Consider the following 17,298-nt stretch of genomic DNA (forward strand, 5'->3'; position numbering starts at 1 on the left):
TGCAGCATATTTATCCTTCCCACCTGGTAGGTCAATGTCCCCCCCATCTGAGCTGGGATTCCACTTCCCCCTTGATCCTCTCTGATGTTGCCCTCTTAACCTTCCCTGAGTAACCTAGAGCAGCAGAGATGTTTAAAGGGGCCACAACTCTTTCTTAGTGCTGTCTGAACAAAGACCTGCCACATTCAGTTGTAGTGAGGACATTTTCTCACACCCTAATCCACAGAACTTTTAGCCTGTGCAAACTCAACCTGTGGCTCTATACTACTCACCACATGATGGCTGTGTGGAAAAGTCAAGTTCAGTTTTTATATAAAAAGTATGATGGGGGGTGGTTTCAAATAAACTTCAGCCTCTTATTGCATCAAATAAGCAACTTAAATTAAGGTGCTGACTCCTGTGATGATCAAATATACAAACTAGAGATAACAGTGAAAATCTCAGGAAACAACACAAATGGTTTAGTAAAGTCAAAGCATAAAGTACATCATGGCTGGAGAGGGCACTGCAAAATAAATTCAATTGTTAAAATATTACAGTCCTAAGAATGCCTCCAGGGTGTGAGGAATGAGAGTGCATAAATTTTTCCATCTGTAAAGTTCCAGTCTGCTAGAACTGTACATCAAAATATTACTGAATTTCCATAAAGAAAATTGATAAGGAAACTTCTGGGATATTACCATGAAAAGGACAGAAGCCTCAAAACATCCAAAAGAGAAAATTTCCGACATCTCACTGATGGAGCAAAAGGTTCTTCTATGAAGCAGGGAATTTACTACCTATAAGCCAAGCCACCTTACACTGAGGCCCCGTCTACACTGGCAAGTTTCTGTGCAGTAAAGCAGCTTTCTGTGCTGTAACTCCCGAGGTGTACACACTGCCAAGCCACTTAGTGCGTAGAAACTGCAGATGCAGCGCTCTAATAAAACCACCCTGATGAGAGGCGTACAGCTTTCTGCGCTGGGGCTACAGCGCTGTGGTGCCAGTGGAGACACCATGGCGATTACAGTGCTGCGATTGGCCTCCGGGAGGTGTCCCACAATGCCTGTTTTCACCTCTCTGGTCATTGGTTTGAATTCTACTGCCCTGCCCTCAGGTGACCAATGGTTATCCCCACCCCGTACATTCCTTTGCAAATTTGAAATTCCTCTCGTGTTTGCTTGGTGCAGCGGTCTCAGCGCATCTTTCCAGGTGCCCATGCCTGCTCCATGCACCAGGTGATGCCCCGCTTGGAGCAATACCGAGTGGCTGGACCTCATCGGCATTTGGGGAGAGGAGGTTGTGCAATCCCAGCTGCGCTCCAGATGTAGGAATTATGATACCTACGGACAGATTTCATGATGCATGATAGAAAAGGGCCATGACTGGGACACACTGCAGTGTAGAGTAAAAGTGAAGGAGCTGCGGAACGCCTACCACAAGGCGCGGGAAGCAAACCACCACTCCAGTGCTATGCCCACAAGCTCTACAAAGAACTGGACGCAATACTCAGTGGTGATCCCACCTGCACTGCGAAGGCCCTGTGGATACTTCACTGGCTCGCGTGCCAGTCGAGAGTGGACCAAGCCAGGAGGAGGAAATCTTGAATGAAGAGGGGAAGGGGGACCCAGAGGCAGAGGATGACTCAGAGGCCAGAGATGCATGCAGTCAGGAGCTCTTTTCTACCTGAGAGGATCCCAGCCAGTCACAGCAGTCGGATCTTGGCGAAGCGCAAACAGGAAAGGAGGCCCCTGTAAGTGGATCTGATTTTGGGAATTGCTGAAGTGATTTGTTGGGAGCAGGAGGGTTGCAGAAAGTGGACTTGTCTCCCACTGCATGGCTAGTCTGAGCTGCAGAATAGGCCATTGATAGACTCCCTCACTTCACGGGAATCTCCCTCAGAGATCTCCAGGAAACTCTTATGGAGATACTGGACAATCCACTGCCACAGGTTCCTCGGCAGAGCTGCTTTGTTTCTTGCCCCATTAACGGTAACTTTCCTGCACCACTGTGCCATCACGGGAGGGGGGGGGGGGGAGCATTGCTGCGCATAGGTGAGTTGCATAGGGGCCAGGGCGGAAGCCACAGGCTTGGAGAAGACCGCTCCTTGATTCCCTGCTAACCCTCAGCAGCGAGATATCTTCCATAATGACCACATCCTGTGGACAGTGTGGGGACTGGAATGATTATCAGGCCCCCACACAGTGCTGGCTCTCCCCAAGAGCCACGTGCCCAGTGTACAGCAGGGTCCAGGAAGAATAATTTACCCTGCACCTGCGACTACTCCCCATTTTGGGGGTCTTGTGGCTTGTGTGTGCTTGCCTAAGGTCAGCCAGTTAGTGACAGGTGTGTGATTACCGGCTGTGTTTTAAAGCACTGAATCAGTGTTCTCTGTGTTGCAAACAATACTGCTTTTGTAACATGTTGCATTTAAACTTCACAGAGATGACCTTGGAGCCCAGCCTCCCTCTTTGTTATCGGTGGCAGAATGGGCTGCACAGAATTAGAAAGTGGCCACGAAGAACTAAGGAGGACTTTCTCCGTGAGGTTATGATGCACTCTGCTGCTGCGAAACAGGAACTGAAGGAATGGCGGGACAGCGAGAAGAGGGACCAAGAGGAGAACTCAGCACACCAGAAAGAAGCCACGGAGCAGCTCTTAAACGTTATGGAGCACCAAGTGGACATGCTCCAGATGATACTAGCTCTTCTAACCGAGCAGCTCCGTGCCCGCCCTTCCCTGCGGCCACTGTCACAAAACTCTATTCCATGCACCCCCAACACACTGCAACACACTCTTATCAACCTCCTGGCTCCAGTCTCTACCTGCAGCATTCCACTCCTTCCTCCTCACAGTCCAATCCAAAGGAGAAGGTTGGGTATAATCCCTGGAAATATACAATTCTGTAACCATCCTGGGACCCCTCCTTCTCTGCATACCTTCCCTTACCCCATCCCACATACCCCTCCCTGCTGATGAATTTTTTTCATTTGATGCTGTTCTCCGATTGTTGTCTTTTAATAAAAGAATTGTGTTTGTTTGAAAGCAATCTTTATTCTATTAAGTGAAAGCACTGCAACACAACATAAAATGATGTTAAGGCCCCTTCTTGCATCATTTGCACCAATCACCTCCTAGTATTACAAGCACTGCAATCCTGAGCATAGCAACAAGTATTAGTGGCTTTCAGCTTCAAATTGCTGCCTCAAGGCATCCCAGATCCTTATGGCCCCACACTGTGCCCCTCTAGTAGCCCTGGTCTCTCGCTGTTCAAACTCAGACCCCAGGTCCTGAGCCTCTGCAGTCCAGCCTTGAGTGAAGCTTTCACTCTTCCCTTCACAAATATTATGGAGCGTACAGCACCGCGGCTATAAGCATAGGAATATTGTCGTTGGCCATGTCCAGCTTTCCATACAGGCATGTGAATATGGCTTTCCTCATGCGAAAGTACTCCTGTTCTTTTTACTCAAGATAGTTAGGCCCAAAACAGACTGCAAAGAGTCTCACAAAACCGGGTGACTTGGCAACAAAATGGCAGTTGAAATTCAGTGTTAAATGCAAAGTAATGCACGTGGCAAAATATAATCCCAACTGTACATACAAAATGATGGTGCCTAAATTAGCTGTTACCCATCAAGAAAAAGATCTTGGAATCATATGCAGTACTCTTGAAACACTGTTTCCAGAGTGCTACAAATTTATAAGAATCCTTCTCACTGTGCCTGTATCATCCTGAACTCATTCTCCAGCTTCAAAAGACTTTAAAATTATCTCCAGTCATCAATGGGACAGACGCAACTGAATAATGTAGCTGTCTTTAAACGTGCCTCAAGACAATACCAGGAAACGAGATGTAAATAAGATTGCTGACAGTTTCAGCCAGAAAGCTACAGTGAGACACAATGTCTTTAAACTGGGACATTAGTGAAGACAGCTTGTAGGTGACTGGAATGATTTTAATATACTGTAATTTATGATAATGTAATTATGTAGTTCATAACAATTTAATCATTATTAAAATAGTAAAGATACCAATGATAGACATGTTCAATAACTAGAATATGAAAGAAGTGTATAAATATACTGAAAATAGATTCCCCCCAGAACTGACAGAGTGCCCCTTCCTCCCCCAAACACACACACCTCTTCAAAAGCAAACACCGGCAAAAACAAAAGTCAGCGCCTATGGCACCAGCCTCATGGACTCGTAGAAGAGATGAGTGACCCATCAGACTCAGGACTCAGATTTTTCCTTTCTTGGAAATGAGCTTGACTGTAGAATCTTTAAATTAGTGGGATCTTCGGCCTCTCTTAGGCTACGTCCTCACTATAGGGGGTGTCGATTTAAGATACGCAAATTCAGCTACGTGACTAGCATAGCTGAATTCGATGTATACGAGCCGACTTACCCCACTGTGAGGACGGCGGCAAATCGACTTCCGCGGCTCTTCCATCGACGGCGCTTACTCCTACCTGCACTGGTGGAGTACAAACGTCGATTCGGGGATCGATTGTCACGTCCCGACAAGACGCGATAATTCGATCCCCAAGAGATCAATTTCTACCCGCCGATTCAGGCGGGTAGTGAAGACATAGCCTAAGTGCCAACAGATGATAAAAGGCTTCAGTGCCTTGTCTTTCACCAGCTAAGTCTCCTGATGACAATGGTCAAGAGGCTGGAGTTCAGTCATTCAATCAGTAATTCTAGCCCTTTTTAGTTCTGAGGATGAGAACAGTGTAGAATGAGCACCACTTAACATGAGAGTCAGTCCCTCAGGTACCCCAAACAATGAATCACAATTGACATTGTTCTATTTTAAGATGCATATTATTTTAAAACTGTTCTTGTTTTAAAGCTAACATGGAAAATTATGGGAAAGAGATGGTTCCTTGATTACTTTGTAAGTGGGGAGAAAAAAAGACAAAAGTTGACCATGTAGACAGGCCTTTTATAATCTCCAGTCCTAGAACATTCAGATGGTAAGTAGGTTTTAAGTGCCCCCTGGCAACCTTACTTCTCTCAATATTTCTGCAGCTCATAAGACTCTCTAAAACTCCTGTAGTTGGCATGGTCAGAAGAGTAGAGGACTTTGCTCATGCAGCCATCCTTTGACCGTAACAACCTAGCCAATTATCACCTTGTGACAAAGTTGCCTTTTGTGAGGAAAATTATTGAGAAAGTCAAGGCAGAGCAACTCTAGCCTCATCTGGGCTCCTCCAATTTTCTGAATCTCTACTGATCTTCTTTTTGGTCTTGGTGTAGTATGGAGACTTCATTAGTACCTTTGGTTGATGAGCTCTATCTTGCCATGGGCAACGGTCAGATGCCCATGATGATTTTATTAGCTCTATTGGTGGCCTTGGATATGTCAGGTCCCTGTATATAAAATACTAGCAATATTGATTGTGTCCTTTTAATATTTAATTAAAAACCTCTGTTCATGAATGTTTTTCCAGCTGCTACCTAATTTACCTAATACAGTATTGGCTTGTTGGAAATATTAGTGTGGAACAGAGTGACATACCTACTACATCTTGGAGAAGATGGGCAGCAGGAAGGGGGAGTGTGGAGGAGAAGAGTTTTACACCTATCCCTTTTCAGATGATGTGGTTGGGCAGGAGAAAAAGGGATGGGACAGTGAATCGAAGAGTATGGGAAAGCAACAGTGGATGGGGGCAGCAAAGGAGACTGTATACTCAAGGAGGAGAGAGTGGAGCACAGCTATGGGTGGTGACAGAAATGGGGTCCAAACCCCCACGTGTTCAGGTAGGCACGCAGCTGTGTTATGGGAAAGAACAAGACATTGGTCACTCTTCTCCAGGAACTTATCTCAGCTAGGAACAAGGAAAGCAGAAAACTACAATGCACAGATTGGACATAAATGAGATTTAGATCTGATCACTGTCCTGCGGACACTATAGCCTGAAACACCTCACTATCTCCTGTAACAGCCTTTCTTATACATCTACCAAAAGGGCAGAATAGGACCCTGTATGATAGGGGTTTCAGTGCAGATGAACAGTTACTTAATAACACTGTGACGGGTTGGATCACACAAACCCCCTTGGGAGCTGCCACCTAATGTACCAAGACTACTTCTATTCCTGTTTTCCGTGCCAGCTCAGGACTCCAGCACCCTGTCTTGCTGAGCCAGACACTCCCATCTGCTCCAACACAGACCCAGGGTCTGAATCACTTGCCCCAAAGCTGCAAGTTTACCTGAAAACAGCTCACAGAAGTGTGCTTGTCTTTAGCACTCAGAGGCCCAACTCCCAATGGGGTCTAAACCCAGATAAATCCATTTTACCCTGCATAAAGCTTATGCAGGGCAAACTCATAAATTGTTCGCCTTCTATAACACTGATAGAGAGATATGCACAGCTGTTTGCTTCCTCAGGTACTCTGAATAAATTACTAAATAAAAAGTGAATTTATTAAATACAGACAGTAGGATTTAAGTGGTTCCAAGTAGTAACAGACAGAACAAAGTAAGTCACCAAGCAAAATAAAATAAAAATGCACAAATCTAGGTCTAATCAAACTGAATACAGATAATCTCACCCTCAGAGATGCTTCAGTAAGCTTTTTCTCAGACTGGACACCTTCCAGGCCTGGGCACAATTCTTTCCCCTGGTACAGCTCTTTTTCCAGCTCAGGTGATAGCTAGGGGATTCTTCATGATGGCTCCTCCCTCTCCTTGTTCTCTTCCACCCCTTTATATATCTTTTGCATAAGGCGGGAACCCTTTGTCCCTCTGGGTTTCCACCACCCCTCACTGGAAAAACACCAGGTTAAAGATGGATTCCAGTTCAGGTGACATGATCACATGTCACTGCAAGACTTCATTGCCCACTTGCCAGCACACACATATACAGGAAGACTAACAGGTAAACATAGCCATCTGCAGACAATGGTCCTTGTTAATGGGAGTCATCAAGATTCCAAACCATCATTAATGGCCCACACTTTACATAATTACAATAGGCCCTCAGAGTTATATTTTATATTTCTAGTTTTAGATACAAGAGTGGTACATTTCTACAAATCGGATGATCACACTCAGTAGATTATAAGCTTTGTAATGATACCTTACAAGAGACCTTTTGCATGAAGCATATCGCAGTTGCATTATATTCACTTATTATCGAATCTTTATAAAACTATCCCAGTTACATTATATTCACTTATTATCATGTTTTTATAAAACCATATAGACTGCACAACGTCACAAACACTTTGTCAAGTGGAATGATAATCTTCATGTATTTAGGTTGGTTGGGAACAAACAAAGGTCTGCATGATTGCCAGAACCTTGTGTCAATGAGTAAATCTAGGCCCCAGGTATAGGTTATCTATTCATTGAACACTAAACCTTTTGCAGGCTGCATGTAAAGAACTGGAAAGCCCTCCCAAAGACAAGCGCTCTTGGAAAGGCAGCTTAGTTCAAAGGAAGAAGAACAGGGCTGAATTCTAATTTGGTCTCTGCTACAGGCTTACAGTGTGACCTCGAGCAAGTCACTTCCCCTCTCTGGGCCACGTTTTCCACTTGTGAAATTGCCCATGGCCCCTGATGCATGCACAGAGGTAGCTACACACACACACACACACACACACACACATTATATATAGATATAGATACAGATATATTTGTGCTCTCAGGTAACTTTTGCTTTGTTTTTATGTGAAAGCAAATTGGATTATTGGATTTAAGCTAAAGTCATGTTTTAAAGTAGCCTTAGTAAAAGATACACTGTACATCATTAAAATCTTGACTTTTACCGCAGCACAGTGTTTCCAGTACTCCCCATACTTAGCATTGGAAATCTCACAAATAGCATAACAAATATTTCACTTCTGCAAGAGGTATATTCAAAGATTTTAATGGTGATCATTGTAAAGGCAATACATCAAAATGCACTTTGCTGGATATTTTTAAACCTGTTAGAAATAGGAAACCGCAAAAGTTAACATATAAGTAACTTACCAGATTCTTTCACCCCACTTTCTAACGTGGGGGGGGGGGCTGTAAAAAAACTTTCCAAGTGATGAAAGTAACTATTGATAGGGAGAGATTCCTGTGAATGAAAACATTTAAAACACTCAAAATCCCAAATTCCTTTTAATTCACCTGACTCCCCACTTTTCTTAAAAAAAGGACTGAGCAAAGGTACCCATTGCCAGCTCTGGGCTGACACTGAGCTGACATTTCCAAAAATAGACTCGTCTCTTCTCTGACAAAAGCCACACTTTACAGATGTGATAGCCATGCATAAACTGCCATAGCTGAGATATCTGTACATGGTATACTCATCTTTTCACAAGGTTGGGAGGGATATTATACTAATCCAATGCAAGAATGTATACATTTGGGATAAGTATTATCTATATCCTTATTACAGCATCTGTTCTATTGAACTATACATTTGTTGAACAGATATGGTTAGTGAATTGAAGTTAGAGATTTTAACAATTAAAAGCTACATTCTGAGATGTCTCAAGGAATGTCTCAGAAACGGGAATAGGTTAAAGTTTATTCAACTTATGTAGCTTCAAAATGGCTACACCTCAGATCCACATTCTTGTAGTAAATGACTCGACTGAAAGAACTATTTGAGCAACTGACATTTATATTTTGACACAAACTATGCTGAATGTGTATGGACAGCATAGGACACTTGGCTCTCTGGCTGTCCTTAGCTGATGAACAGTTCTAGTTGGCTACAGGTTAGAGGAGCTTCCAGGCTTGTAAAGGTTAATAAGAAAACTGTAACTATCTCTGAGCCCCAATCCACACCAGCCTCTTCTGCATCGAATTTCTGCTTAGCGCAGCAAAGAATCTAGTCTTTTGAGGGTGAAAATAATCCTATTTGCCAAACTTGAAATTGAAGCACAATATAAATAGTGATTTGAGAGTAAATCTCCTGTGCTGAAGAAATAAATCTGTGAATGCAACTCTAGGACTTAAAAATCCCCTAGTTCATGCATCATTTTCAAGTGAGGAAACTTTCCCCAGCAAGCATTGAAAACTAAACGATCAATTCCTGTAGAATTTAAGCTTCCATTTTTAAAATCAGTGATATTCACAACCCTTGTGGTTGTGTAAATAGCCTTACACATAAAATTGATGCAATCAAGACAATGTTTTATTCCTGAGTCTGCAGACAGATGGCTCCATTTCTGTTTGTAACTGTGTAACCATGCCTCAGTGGGTCTCACCTGAGAATGCCAAATTCATGACAAACTATTGATAAATACGGCAGATACACCCCAAGACTGGTGGCTAATCCCCCATAGGATATACCAAACTAGCAACAAAAGTAAACTTCTGTTTCACCACACTGGCTAACAAGAAGTCATAAAAGCAGTTTCCTTAGGCATTCCAGTCCTTATATTACCACCAAAACCACTAGACTTAGAGATGAGTGTTTCTTTAAAACCAATCTCTTCAAATAAAGGGTTCTTCTGATCCCAAAGGACCAGCCACACACCCAGGTCAATATATAACTTAGATCTTGCCCAAAAATCACACTGATGCCAATCCTTTAGTGAAAAGAAAGAAAGAAGGAAGAAGGAAAGAAGTTAAAATTGGTTAAAGGAATCAAATACATACAGTAATTGCAAAGTTCTTGGTTCAGGCTTGTAGCAGTGATGGAATAAACTGCTGGCTTAATAAACTTGGGTTGCTTCCAAATCATTGGAAGGTCCTCATCCCTTGGATAGAATACTCCCATTAGTATAAGTCCATATTCCAGAGGTTTGAGCAGAAAAGAGGCAAAATGGAGGGGTTTCCAGGGACTTTTATCTCTTCTGCCGGGTGGAGGGAATCTCATGGTTCTTACTGTGGAAAAGTACAGTAACAAGATGGTGGTTGGAGTCACATGGACAAGTCACATGTCCATGCATTTCGCCTAGTCATTGCAGGAAGCCATTACCCATACTTCAGATGGAATGTTTGCAGGATAGTCCATTCAGTATAAATGGGCATCTCCCATGGCCCATTGTCAGTTAAGTGTTTCTTGATGAGCCACTTAATTTGAATAGACTCTTCAAGATGTGCTGGCTAACTACTTCATTAATTACCTCAGGAACAAACATTTGAAATACAGGTATAGAGCCAATACTCATAACTTTAAATACAAATATGATACATGATACAGATAGTATAATCATAATGAGCAAACCATAACCTTTTTATAGACACCTCACTTGACAACCTTTGTACAAGATTTGTTGCAAATATATAACAGTCATTGCAACCATAATCTATATGGTCATATTTTAATCAGATAACGTCACAAGCTGACAAGCAAAAGCACAGTGAAATTAACAAGATGGGTCATTTTCAGGACTCTGATGTTCCCTAGACAAAAGTGAAAGTGTCATGATTCATGTCAACTTCGAGGTGCTGCTGTTTGACAAAGCTATGAACCACAGCCACTGCTGCTGCAGGTATTTATAAAGGATAAGTACAATAAAAATGTAGGCTAGAGCGGGAGTAGAGTAGCAGAGACTCTTACCCCCCAGGAAGTCTGGGGGAGGGATAGAGTAGTGAGCAACCTGAGGGGGTAGTGAGTGGAGACCCTCCACCTCCCACAGCAGACAGGAAGCTCTGCAGTATATGTATGCCCAATAGAAACTGTTCCACTCGCATAAGTATGGATATTCATTAAAATTATGAATCATTTTGTACAAGTCACAAAGGGAAGAAATGCCTCAAATATGAAAGAGAAATATGTAGAAACTACATTTGTGTTTTGTTGTTTCTACCATAAGACTAAACATCAGATCTTCCTAACCACAGCTAGTGTTGTCAGTTCCTATTTAGAACCACTGTAGGATTTAAAGTGGCAAATGAAATGGCAAAAACCTCAAAGGCATATTGAAATTCCAAGAGTCAAAATGCGATCTGTATATACACTTGAGGAATTGTTCAGATCTCATTTTCAGTGGAAATAGTTTGAGTTAAATAATCCTCTTTGTTGATGCAGATCTCAAACCGACACATGAATATTCTTGTTCAAATGAAAAAATAAAGCTACTTTATCATATATTTTTATTTTTACTCTTTTAGATGAGAATGTATCATACTCAACTTGTCTTGACTTTTGCAACTCCCTTCTCTATGGACTCTTCAATTCCCGGCTCACCAGAATCCAGCATGTGCTGAGAGTTGTGGTCTACCTCTTCACATATACAAAGAGCAAGTCAATTGAACTGTTAACACTGCCAGCTCCAAATGCATTTCAGAATCTAGTTTATGGTTTCCCTCCTTGTTTTTAAAATCCTCACTGAATTAACTCCAGCCTGTCTCACAGACTTTGTTGCTTTTTCCCCCCCAGCACCACAAGTACCACCACCACCTATTTATCTAGTAATGGCCTTTTCCCTGTTCCTTCACATAATTTCAACAGTGTTGTTACTACTTGAGCAGCATCATAAATCTGAGGCTAAACCGAAGAGCTTATCATCTAGTTTATAAAGAGTAGAGACACTTAGAGAAGGAGGCAGGGAACGTGGGGATGGTGGGGCAAAACAAAATGAAAGGAGAACTAGTTTTTTTCCCAGCATGTATTATGGATCACAATCACTTGAGTTCTCCATTTACTTCATTCTTTTATAGATTCTTTTAAAAAATATTTTATAATTGTATCATGGGTAGGCACAGGAGCATCCAAATAAAAATCCATGGGAGGTTGATAAGTGAAAGTAATGAGTTTTGAAGAGGGATTTGAAGGACAACAGTGAGGTTACTCGGTGCACTGGAAGAGAGATGTTCTTCCAAGCTCAAGGGACAGCATGTAAGAAGTTTTAGAGCCATGAACGGGTGAAAGAGAGAAAGGGTACGTCTACACAGGGATAAAAGACCCAGCATGGCTGCTGCTGGCCTAGGCTTGCAAGGCTAAAAATTGCTATGTAGATGTTCATAGCCGGCTCCAGGGTTTTTGCCGCCCCAAGCGGCGCAAAAAAAATAAAAACAAAAAAAACAAACAAAAGCCGCAATAGCAATCTGAAGTGGCAACTTGGCGGGATGTCCTTCACTCCGAGTGGGAGTGAGGGACCGTCCGCCAAATTGCTGCCGAATAGCTGGACGTGCCGCCCCTCTCCGGAGTGGCCATCCCAAGCACCTGCTTGGCAAGCTGGTGCCCTCTCTCCATCCTGAGCTCAAATGTCTGTGCATTGATTTTTCAGCCTGACCCCTGCAAGCCTTGGGCAGCTGATTTGGGCCAGCTGCAAGTTTTTTATCCTTGTGAAGTCGTAGGCAAAGATAGCATGAAGGTGTGTACAGTAGTAGTAGCTGATGATGGTTTAGATGTATATAAGGTCAGAGTTGCGAAGGAGCTGAAAGGTAAGTTAAAGGAATCTAAATCTGATGCAGGAGAGAAGGCATTACTATGGAGACCTGAAGAAAGTGACATTGTTATAGCGTTGGGAGAGAAAAATCATATTTTCAGCAGTGTTTTGGAGGAAACGTAGAGGACTAAGAGGAAAGCTAGGGAGGTCAGGGAGAACATGGTGGCAGTGGTCAGTGTGATGATGGTCTGAGGCAGGGATAGCAACTTTAGCAGTGGGACAGAAAGGAAAGGACAGATTTTTGAGATATTGAACAGGAAGAACTGACAGGATTTAGTGATAGCCTGAATGTAGATGGGGATAAAAGCAAGAGAGAGAAAGGAGTTGAGTAAGGAATGGCTTCTCTGCTGTACCTCCCCTGCCACAGTAAGTACCTCATTTTAAATCTCAAATTACAATATATATTTTATCCTTATTTTAGACCACTCAAAAATGTATAAGGCACTTGGTCTTTTCTCTTTTACCTATACAGAATAGGTGGGCTTGTGCATGATGACGATCCAGGCAATTTAGATTATAATTCTCAGACTGACTTTCTGACTGATGCTGCGCATGACCCCTGCGCTTTGGGGAGCTCTGTTCCCATCTGTCTCCAGAAGTGCGAGGCACCCCAGAAAGGGACAGGAGGAGCTGGAACACTGACTTAACTCCCCAGGCATGGCCCGTAGCACTGGATGACTGCAGAGTGTACACTGAACCCCACAAAGGGGTGTAGTGGCAATTGCACACCTCTGAGAGCCTGGCAGCTCCAGGAAGTACTCCCTGAGGCAGAATGCCTCCTACTGTTCTCATGGGAGTGGGGCAGCTCAACATCAACCTTATCATGGGCCATGAATCAGTGATACAGTTCAGCCCAGAATTCTTAGAAATGCTCTCACTTTCAGCTATTTGCTGGTTTGGAAAACAGCATGTACGCAAAACACTATCTAAAATGATACAATTTTGCATTGAATATAATAGAAAACCATTACAGTTACAACATAATTTTTAGTACATGTATGGCATCTCTTTCCCAAATCAATCTAAATATCTTGTCAAGATCCATAATGCCCAAGTGTATCTTACAATTGAGATGACAATCATAATTCCCTATCAAAACAATCCAGCAGCCTCAATTTTTTCCATGTGATAACTCAATCTTGGTACAGAGATCTGTATTCCCAGAGAAATACATGTATTCTGGCCTCGTATTCTGCAATTATGTGGCCACAGAATTTGCTGCAGAACTGTGCTCCACAATACAGCTTTTAAATATATATTATTCTACCCCTTATTATAATGAGAGAAATAAACAAAAACAAAAGCCCACAACAACCTTGAAAATGTGAACCAAATTAGATCAATGAAACATTGTTCTCCTGAATTTGCATGCAGCCTGAAACAATAATTCTGAGGGGTGTAAACCGCTCCATTCGGCTTAATGGATTGTTGACTGTGAAATCTAAATCTGCAGAATATTTAAAAACTGAAGATATCAGGAAAGCATGAAAAATGGAATGAAAATCTAATAAATACCACATGGACTGCTTTACTGGCAGGAGTAAACAATTATTTTTTGTCAAGGTCTAAATTTCTTGGTCAAGATATAGTCAAAGTCCAGTCTCCAGAGAAGATTTAAAAAAAAACAAAAAACTAATGATAATAATAAGTAAATAACAAGATTTCGGGTCTGTTCAAAAGCATCTGGCAGTTTGGATTTTTCCCATGGTCCACCTATTGACTACCGCTGGCCTATATTATTCATTTTTATATTTAATTTAATAAAAACCTCCATATGTTTAATTTATCTGAAGAGACTGAAAAATCTAAGGGTCTTTTTGCAGAATTTAGGTTCAGCTTGCCTCACAGTAAATGGAGCCCTAGGCATATCATGTCTAGATTTAGAAAATAAACAACCTGAATGAAATCTTGGGAAACATGGGGTATAAATTGAGGTCAGAATTTGATCAATAGTGCTAACTAATCCCTGCTTTTTAATGTAATAAATGCAAATATTATCAGCTTTCTTAGCTGTTTAAAAGGCAGGTTAGTTATCTTGCATAAAGACACATTGGATGGGATACTATGGGTTCATTCCCTGGTATGGTTTGAAGAGGCTTTTAAAAAGGCTTTCATTTGTTGCAGTATGCTGAATCCAAACGCTTGGGTTTTAGAAAATAATAAAATAAACCTCTTGAACATATAAGAATAAAAATTCATTTCAGGTTGGCAAAGATTAGGATATAAAACAGTACTTTCTGGTTGAGCGCAGTTAGTATCTCTGTGAATTCGATGGTGTTATGGGACAGGATTTAATTATTGAAAAACTCAGCACAATGCTGCAGTAGCAGGTAGTATTATGGAAATTGCACTTAAGCATCAATGGCTGAGTTAACTCATGTATCTTTACCTACAGTATGCGGAACATTTCTACTGTTCTTTAAATAAGTGGAATATATTCACTAATTACATTAATCCACAACTTAGAATTCTCACCAAAACCTGAATATTAACCCCACACTTTTCAACAATGATTTAATTGTAAAATAAGAACTGATTACAACACTCTACTAAGACTTAATTACTTTTACATAATATAATACAATAAATTTATTGTATACTTTACAACATAATTAAAACTAAACTACACTTGCCAAATAAATGAACAAAGTATATTTTGTGAGTAAGGGTCCCTGGGCATTTTTAATGTATTTGTTCATTTAATCAGTAACAGTTCAATTCAGCACTCAGAGGGAGATTTCCAAAGGTGCAAATTGAAGTTAGGGGTCCTACTCCCATTGATTTTCTATAAACAATGGAACTACTTTTATGCTTAAAGTTAAGCATGTGCTTAAGTGCTTTGCTGGGTTGGGGCCTAATTGCCAACTATACCATCCTTACTTATCCTGAGAAGTCCTTTATTCCATAAGCAGTCCCATTGATTTAGAACCTTAGAAAAATGAAGATTTATATAGTAACACTGGTCTACAATTTTAGAGAAGTCGTCTGCTTCAGAGATAAAATGTGCTATTTATTATGTATTTTGATGTGATGAATTCAAATATGACAATTAAAACAACTGATTGGCTACTGTTTCTAAGATATTTAAGTTTTTACATTTTATGTCTATGTATATTGTGTAGATAGTAGAGTTTTAATCATGAATTGTAAACCTAGGTCTTTTCATGTGTTTATGGTTGCTTTACATGATAATATTTCACCTGTCCTGTTTATGTAACACTTTAAAAATCAGCAAAAGGGTTATATAAATAAAATTTATTATGAAATAAAAGGAAAAAAAACTATTATGTACATAGTTTAGTCCTATTCAGTGTCTATTTGGCGCTTCTTGGCTTGTCTCTTGTATTCATTAAATGGAGCATCTCTTGTCATCGTCCAGCAATAGTCTGCAAGCATTGATGGGCTCCATTTGCCCTGATAGCGTTTCTCTATTGTTGCAATGTCCTGGTGAAATCACTCGATGTGCTCGTCGCTCACTGCTCCGCAGTTCGGTGGAAAAAAATCTAGATGAGAGTGCAAAAAATGTATCTTTAGTGACATGTTGCAACCAAGGCTTTTGTATGCGTTGAGGAGGTTTTCCACCAACAACCTGTAGTTGTCTGCCTTGTTGTTTCTGAGAAAATTTATTGCCACTAGCTGGAAGGCTTTCCATGCTGTCTTTTCCTTGCCACGCAGTGCATGGTCAAATGCATCATCTCGAAGAAGTTCACGAATCTGAGGACCAACAAAGACACCTTCCTTTATCTTAGCTTCACTTAACCTTGGAAATTTTCCACGGAGGTACTTGAAAGCTGCTTGTGTTTTGTCAATGGCCTTGACAAAGTTCTTCATCAGACCCTGCTTGATGTGTAAGGGTGGTAACAAAATCTTCCTTGATTCAACAAGTGGTGGATGCTGAACACTTTTCCTCCCAGGCTTCAATGACTGTCGGAGTGGCCAATCTTTCTTGATGTAGTGGGAATCTCTTGCACAACTATCCCATTCGCAGAGAAAACAGCAGTACTTTGTGTATCCAGTCTGCAGACCAAGCAAGAGAGCAACAAAGCTGCCACTGATGTTGGTCATAGTTTATGCACCTCAAAAGTTGTTTCATGTTGTCATAGGTTTCCTTCATATGGACTGCATGACCAACTGGAATTGATTGCAAAACATTGCCATTATGCAGTAAAACAGCTTTAAGACTCATCTTGGATGAATCAATGAACAGTCTCCACTCATCTGGATCGTGAACGATGTTGAGGGCTGCCATCACACCATCGATGTTGTTGCAGGCTACAAGATCACCTTCCATGAAGAATGGGACAAGATCCTTTTGACGGTCACGGAACATGGAAACCCTAACATCACCTGCCAGGAGATTCCACTGCTGTAGTCTGGAGCCCAACAGCTCTGCCTTACTCTTGGGTAGTTCCAAATCCCTGACAAGGTTATTCAGTTCACCTTGTGTTATGAGGTATGGTTCAGAGGAGGAGGATGGGAGAAAATGTGGGTCCTGTGACATTGATGGTTCAGGACCAGAAGTTTCATCCTCTTCCTCTTCCTCGTCTGACTCAAGTGAGAATGATTCTGATACATCAGGAACCGGCAGTCCTTCTCCACGGGGTACTGGGCATATAGCTGATGGAATGTTTGGATAATGCACAGTCCACTTTTTCTTCTTTGACACACCTTTCCCAACTGGAGGCACCATGCAGAAGTAACAATTGCTGGTATGATCTGTTGGCTCTCTCCAAATCATTGGCACTGCAAAAGGCATAGATTTCCTTTTCCTGTTCAATCACTGGTGAAGATTTGTTGCACAAGTGTTGCAGCATATGTTTGGGGCCCACCTCTTGTCCTGATGTCCAATTTTGCAGCCAAAATAAAGGTGATGGGCTTTCTTAACCATAGTGGTTATACTGCACTTTTGTGATGCAAAAGTCACTTCACCACAAACATAGCAGAAGTTATCTGCACTGTTCACACAA

At 41.6% G+C, this 17,298-nt stretch overlaps 1 protein-coding gene across 21 annotated transcripts in view; it reads right to left on the reverse strand.

Annotated features, from left to right (window-relative positions):
- Positions 1 to 17,298, reverse strand: part of STPG2 (sperm tail PG-rich repeat containing 2) — a 703,121-nt gene that overhangs the window by 359,665 nt on the left and 326,158 nt on the right. For 2 of the 21 annotated variants that reach the window (XM_054029556.1, XM_054029555.1), the window contains one exon: positions 7,895 to 9,818. The exons of 18 other annotated variants lie outside the window; for them this stretch is intronic. In XM_054029556.1, the coding sequence (XP_053885531.1) occupies positions 9,523 to 9,818 (296 nt within the window). In that variant the 3' untranslated portion in view covers positions 7,895 to 9,522. Of the gene's footprint in view, positions 1 to 7,894; positions 9,819 to 17,298 lie in introns of those variants that run through there. One more of the 21 variants, XM_054029564.1, reaches the window with a different exon arrangement.

This window comes from Malaclemys terrapin, chromosome 5 (assembly GCF_027887155.1).
Source record: "Malaclemys terrapin pileata isolate rMalTer1 chromosome 5, rMalTer1.hap1, whole genome shotgun sequence".
Taxonomy (NCBI): domain Eukaryota; kingdom Metazoa; phylum Chordata; order Testudines; family Emydidae; genus Malaclemys; species Malaclemys terrapin.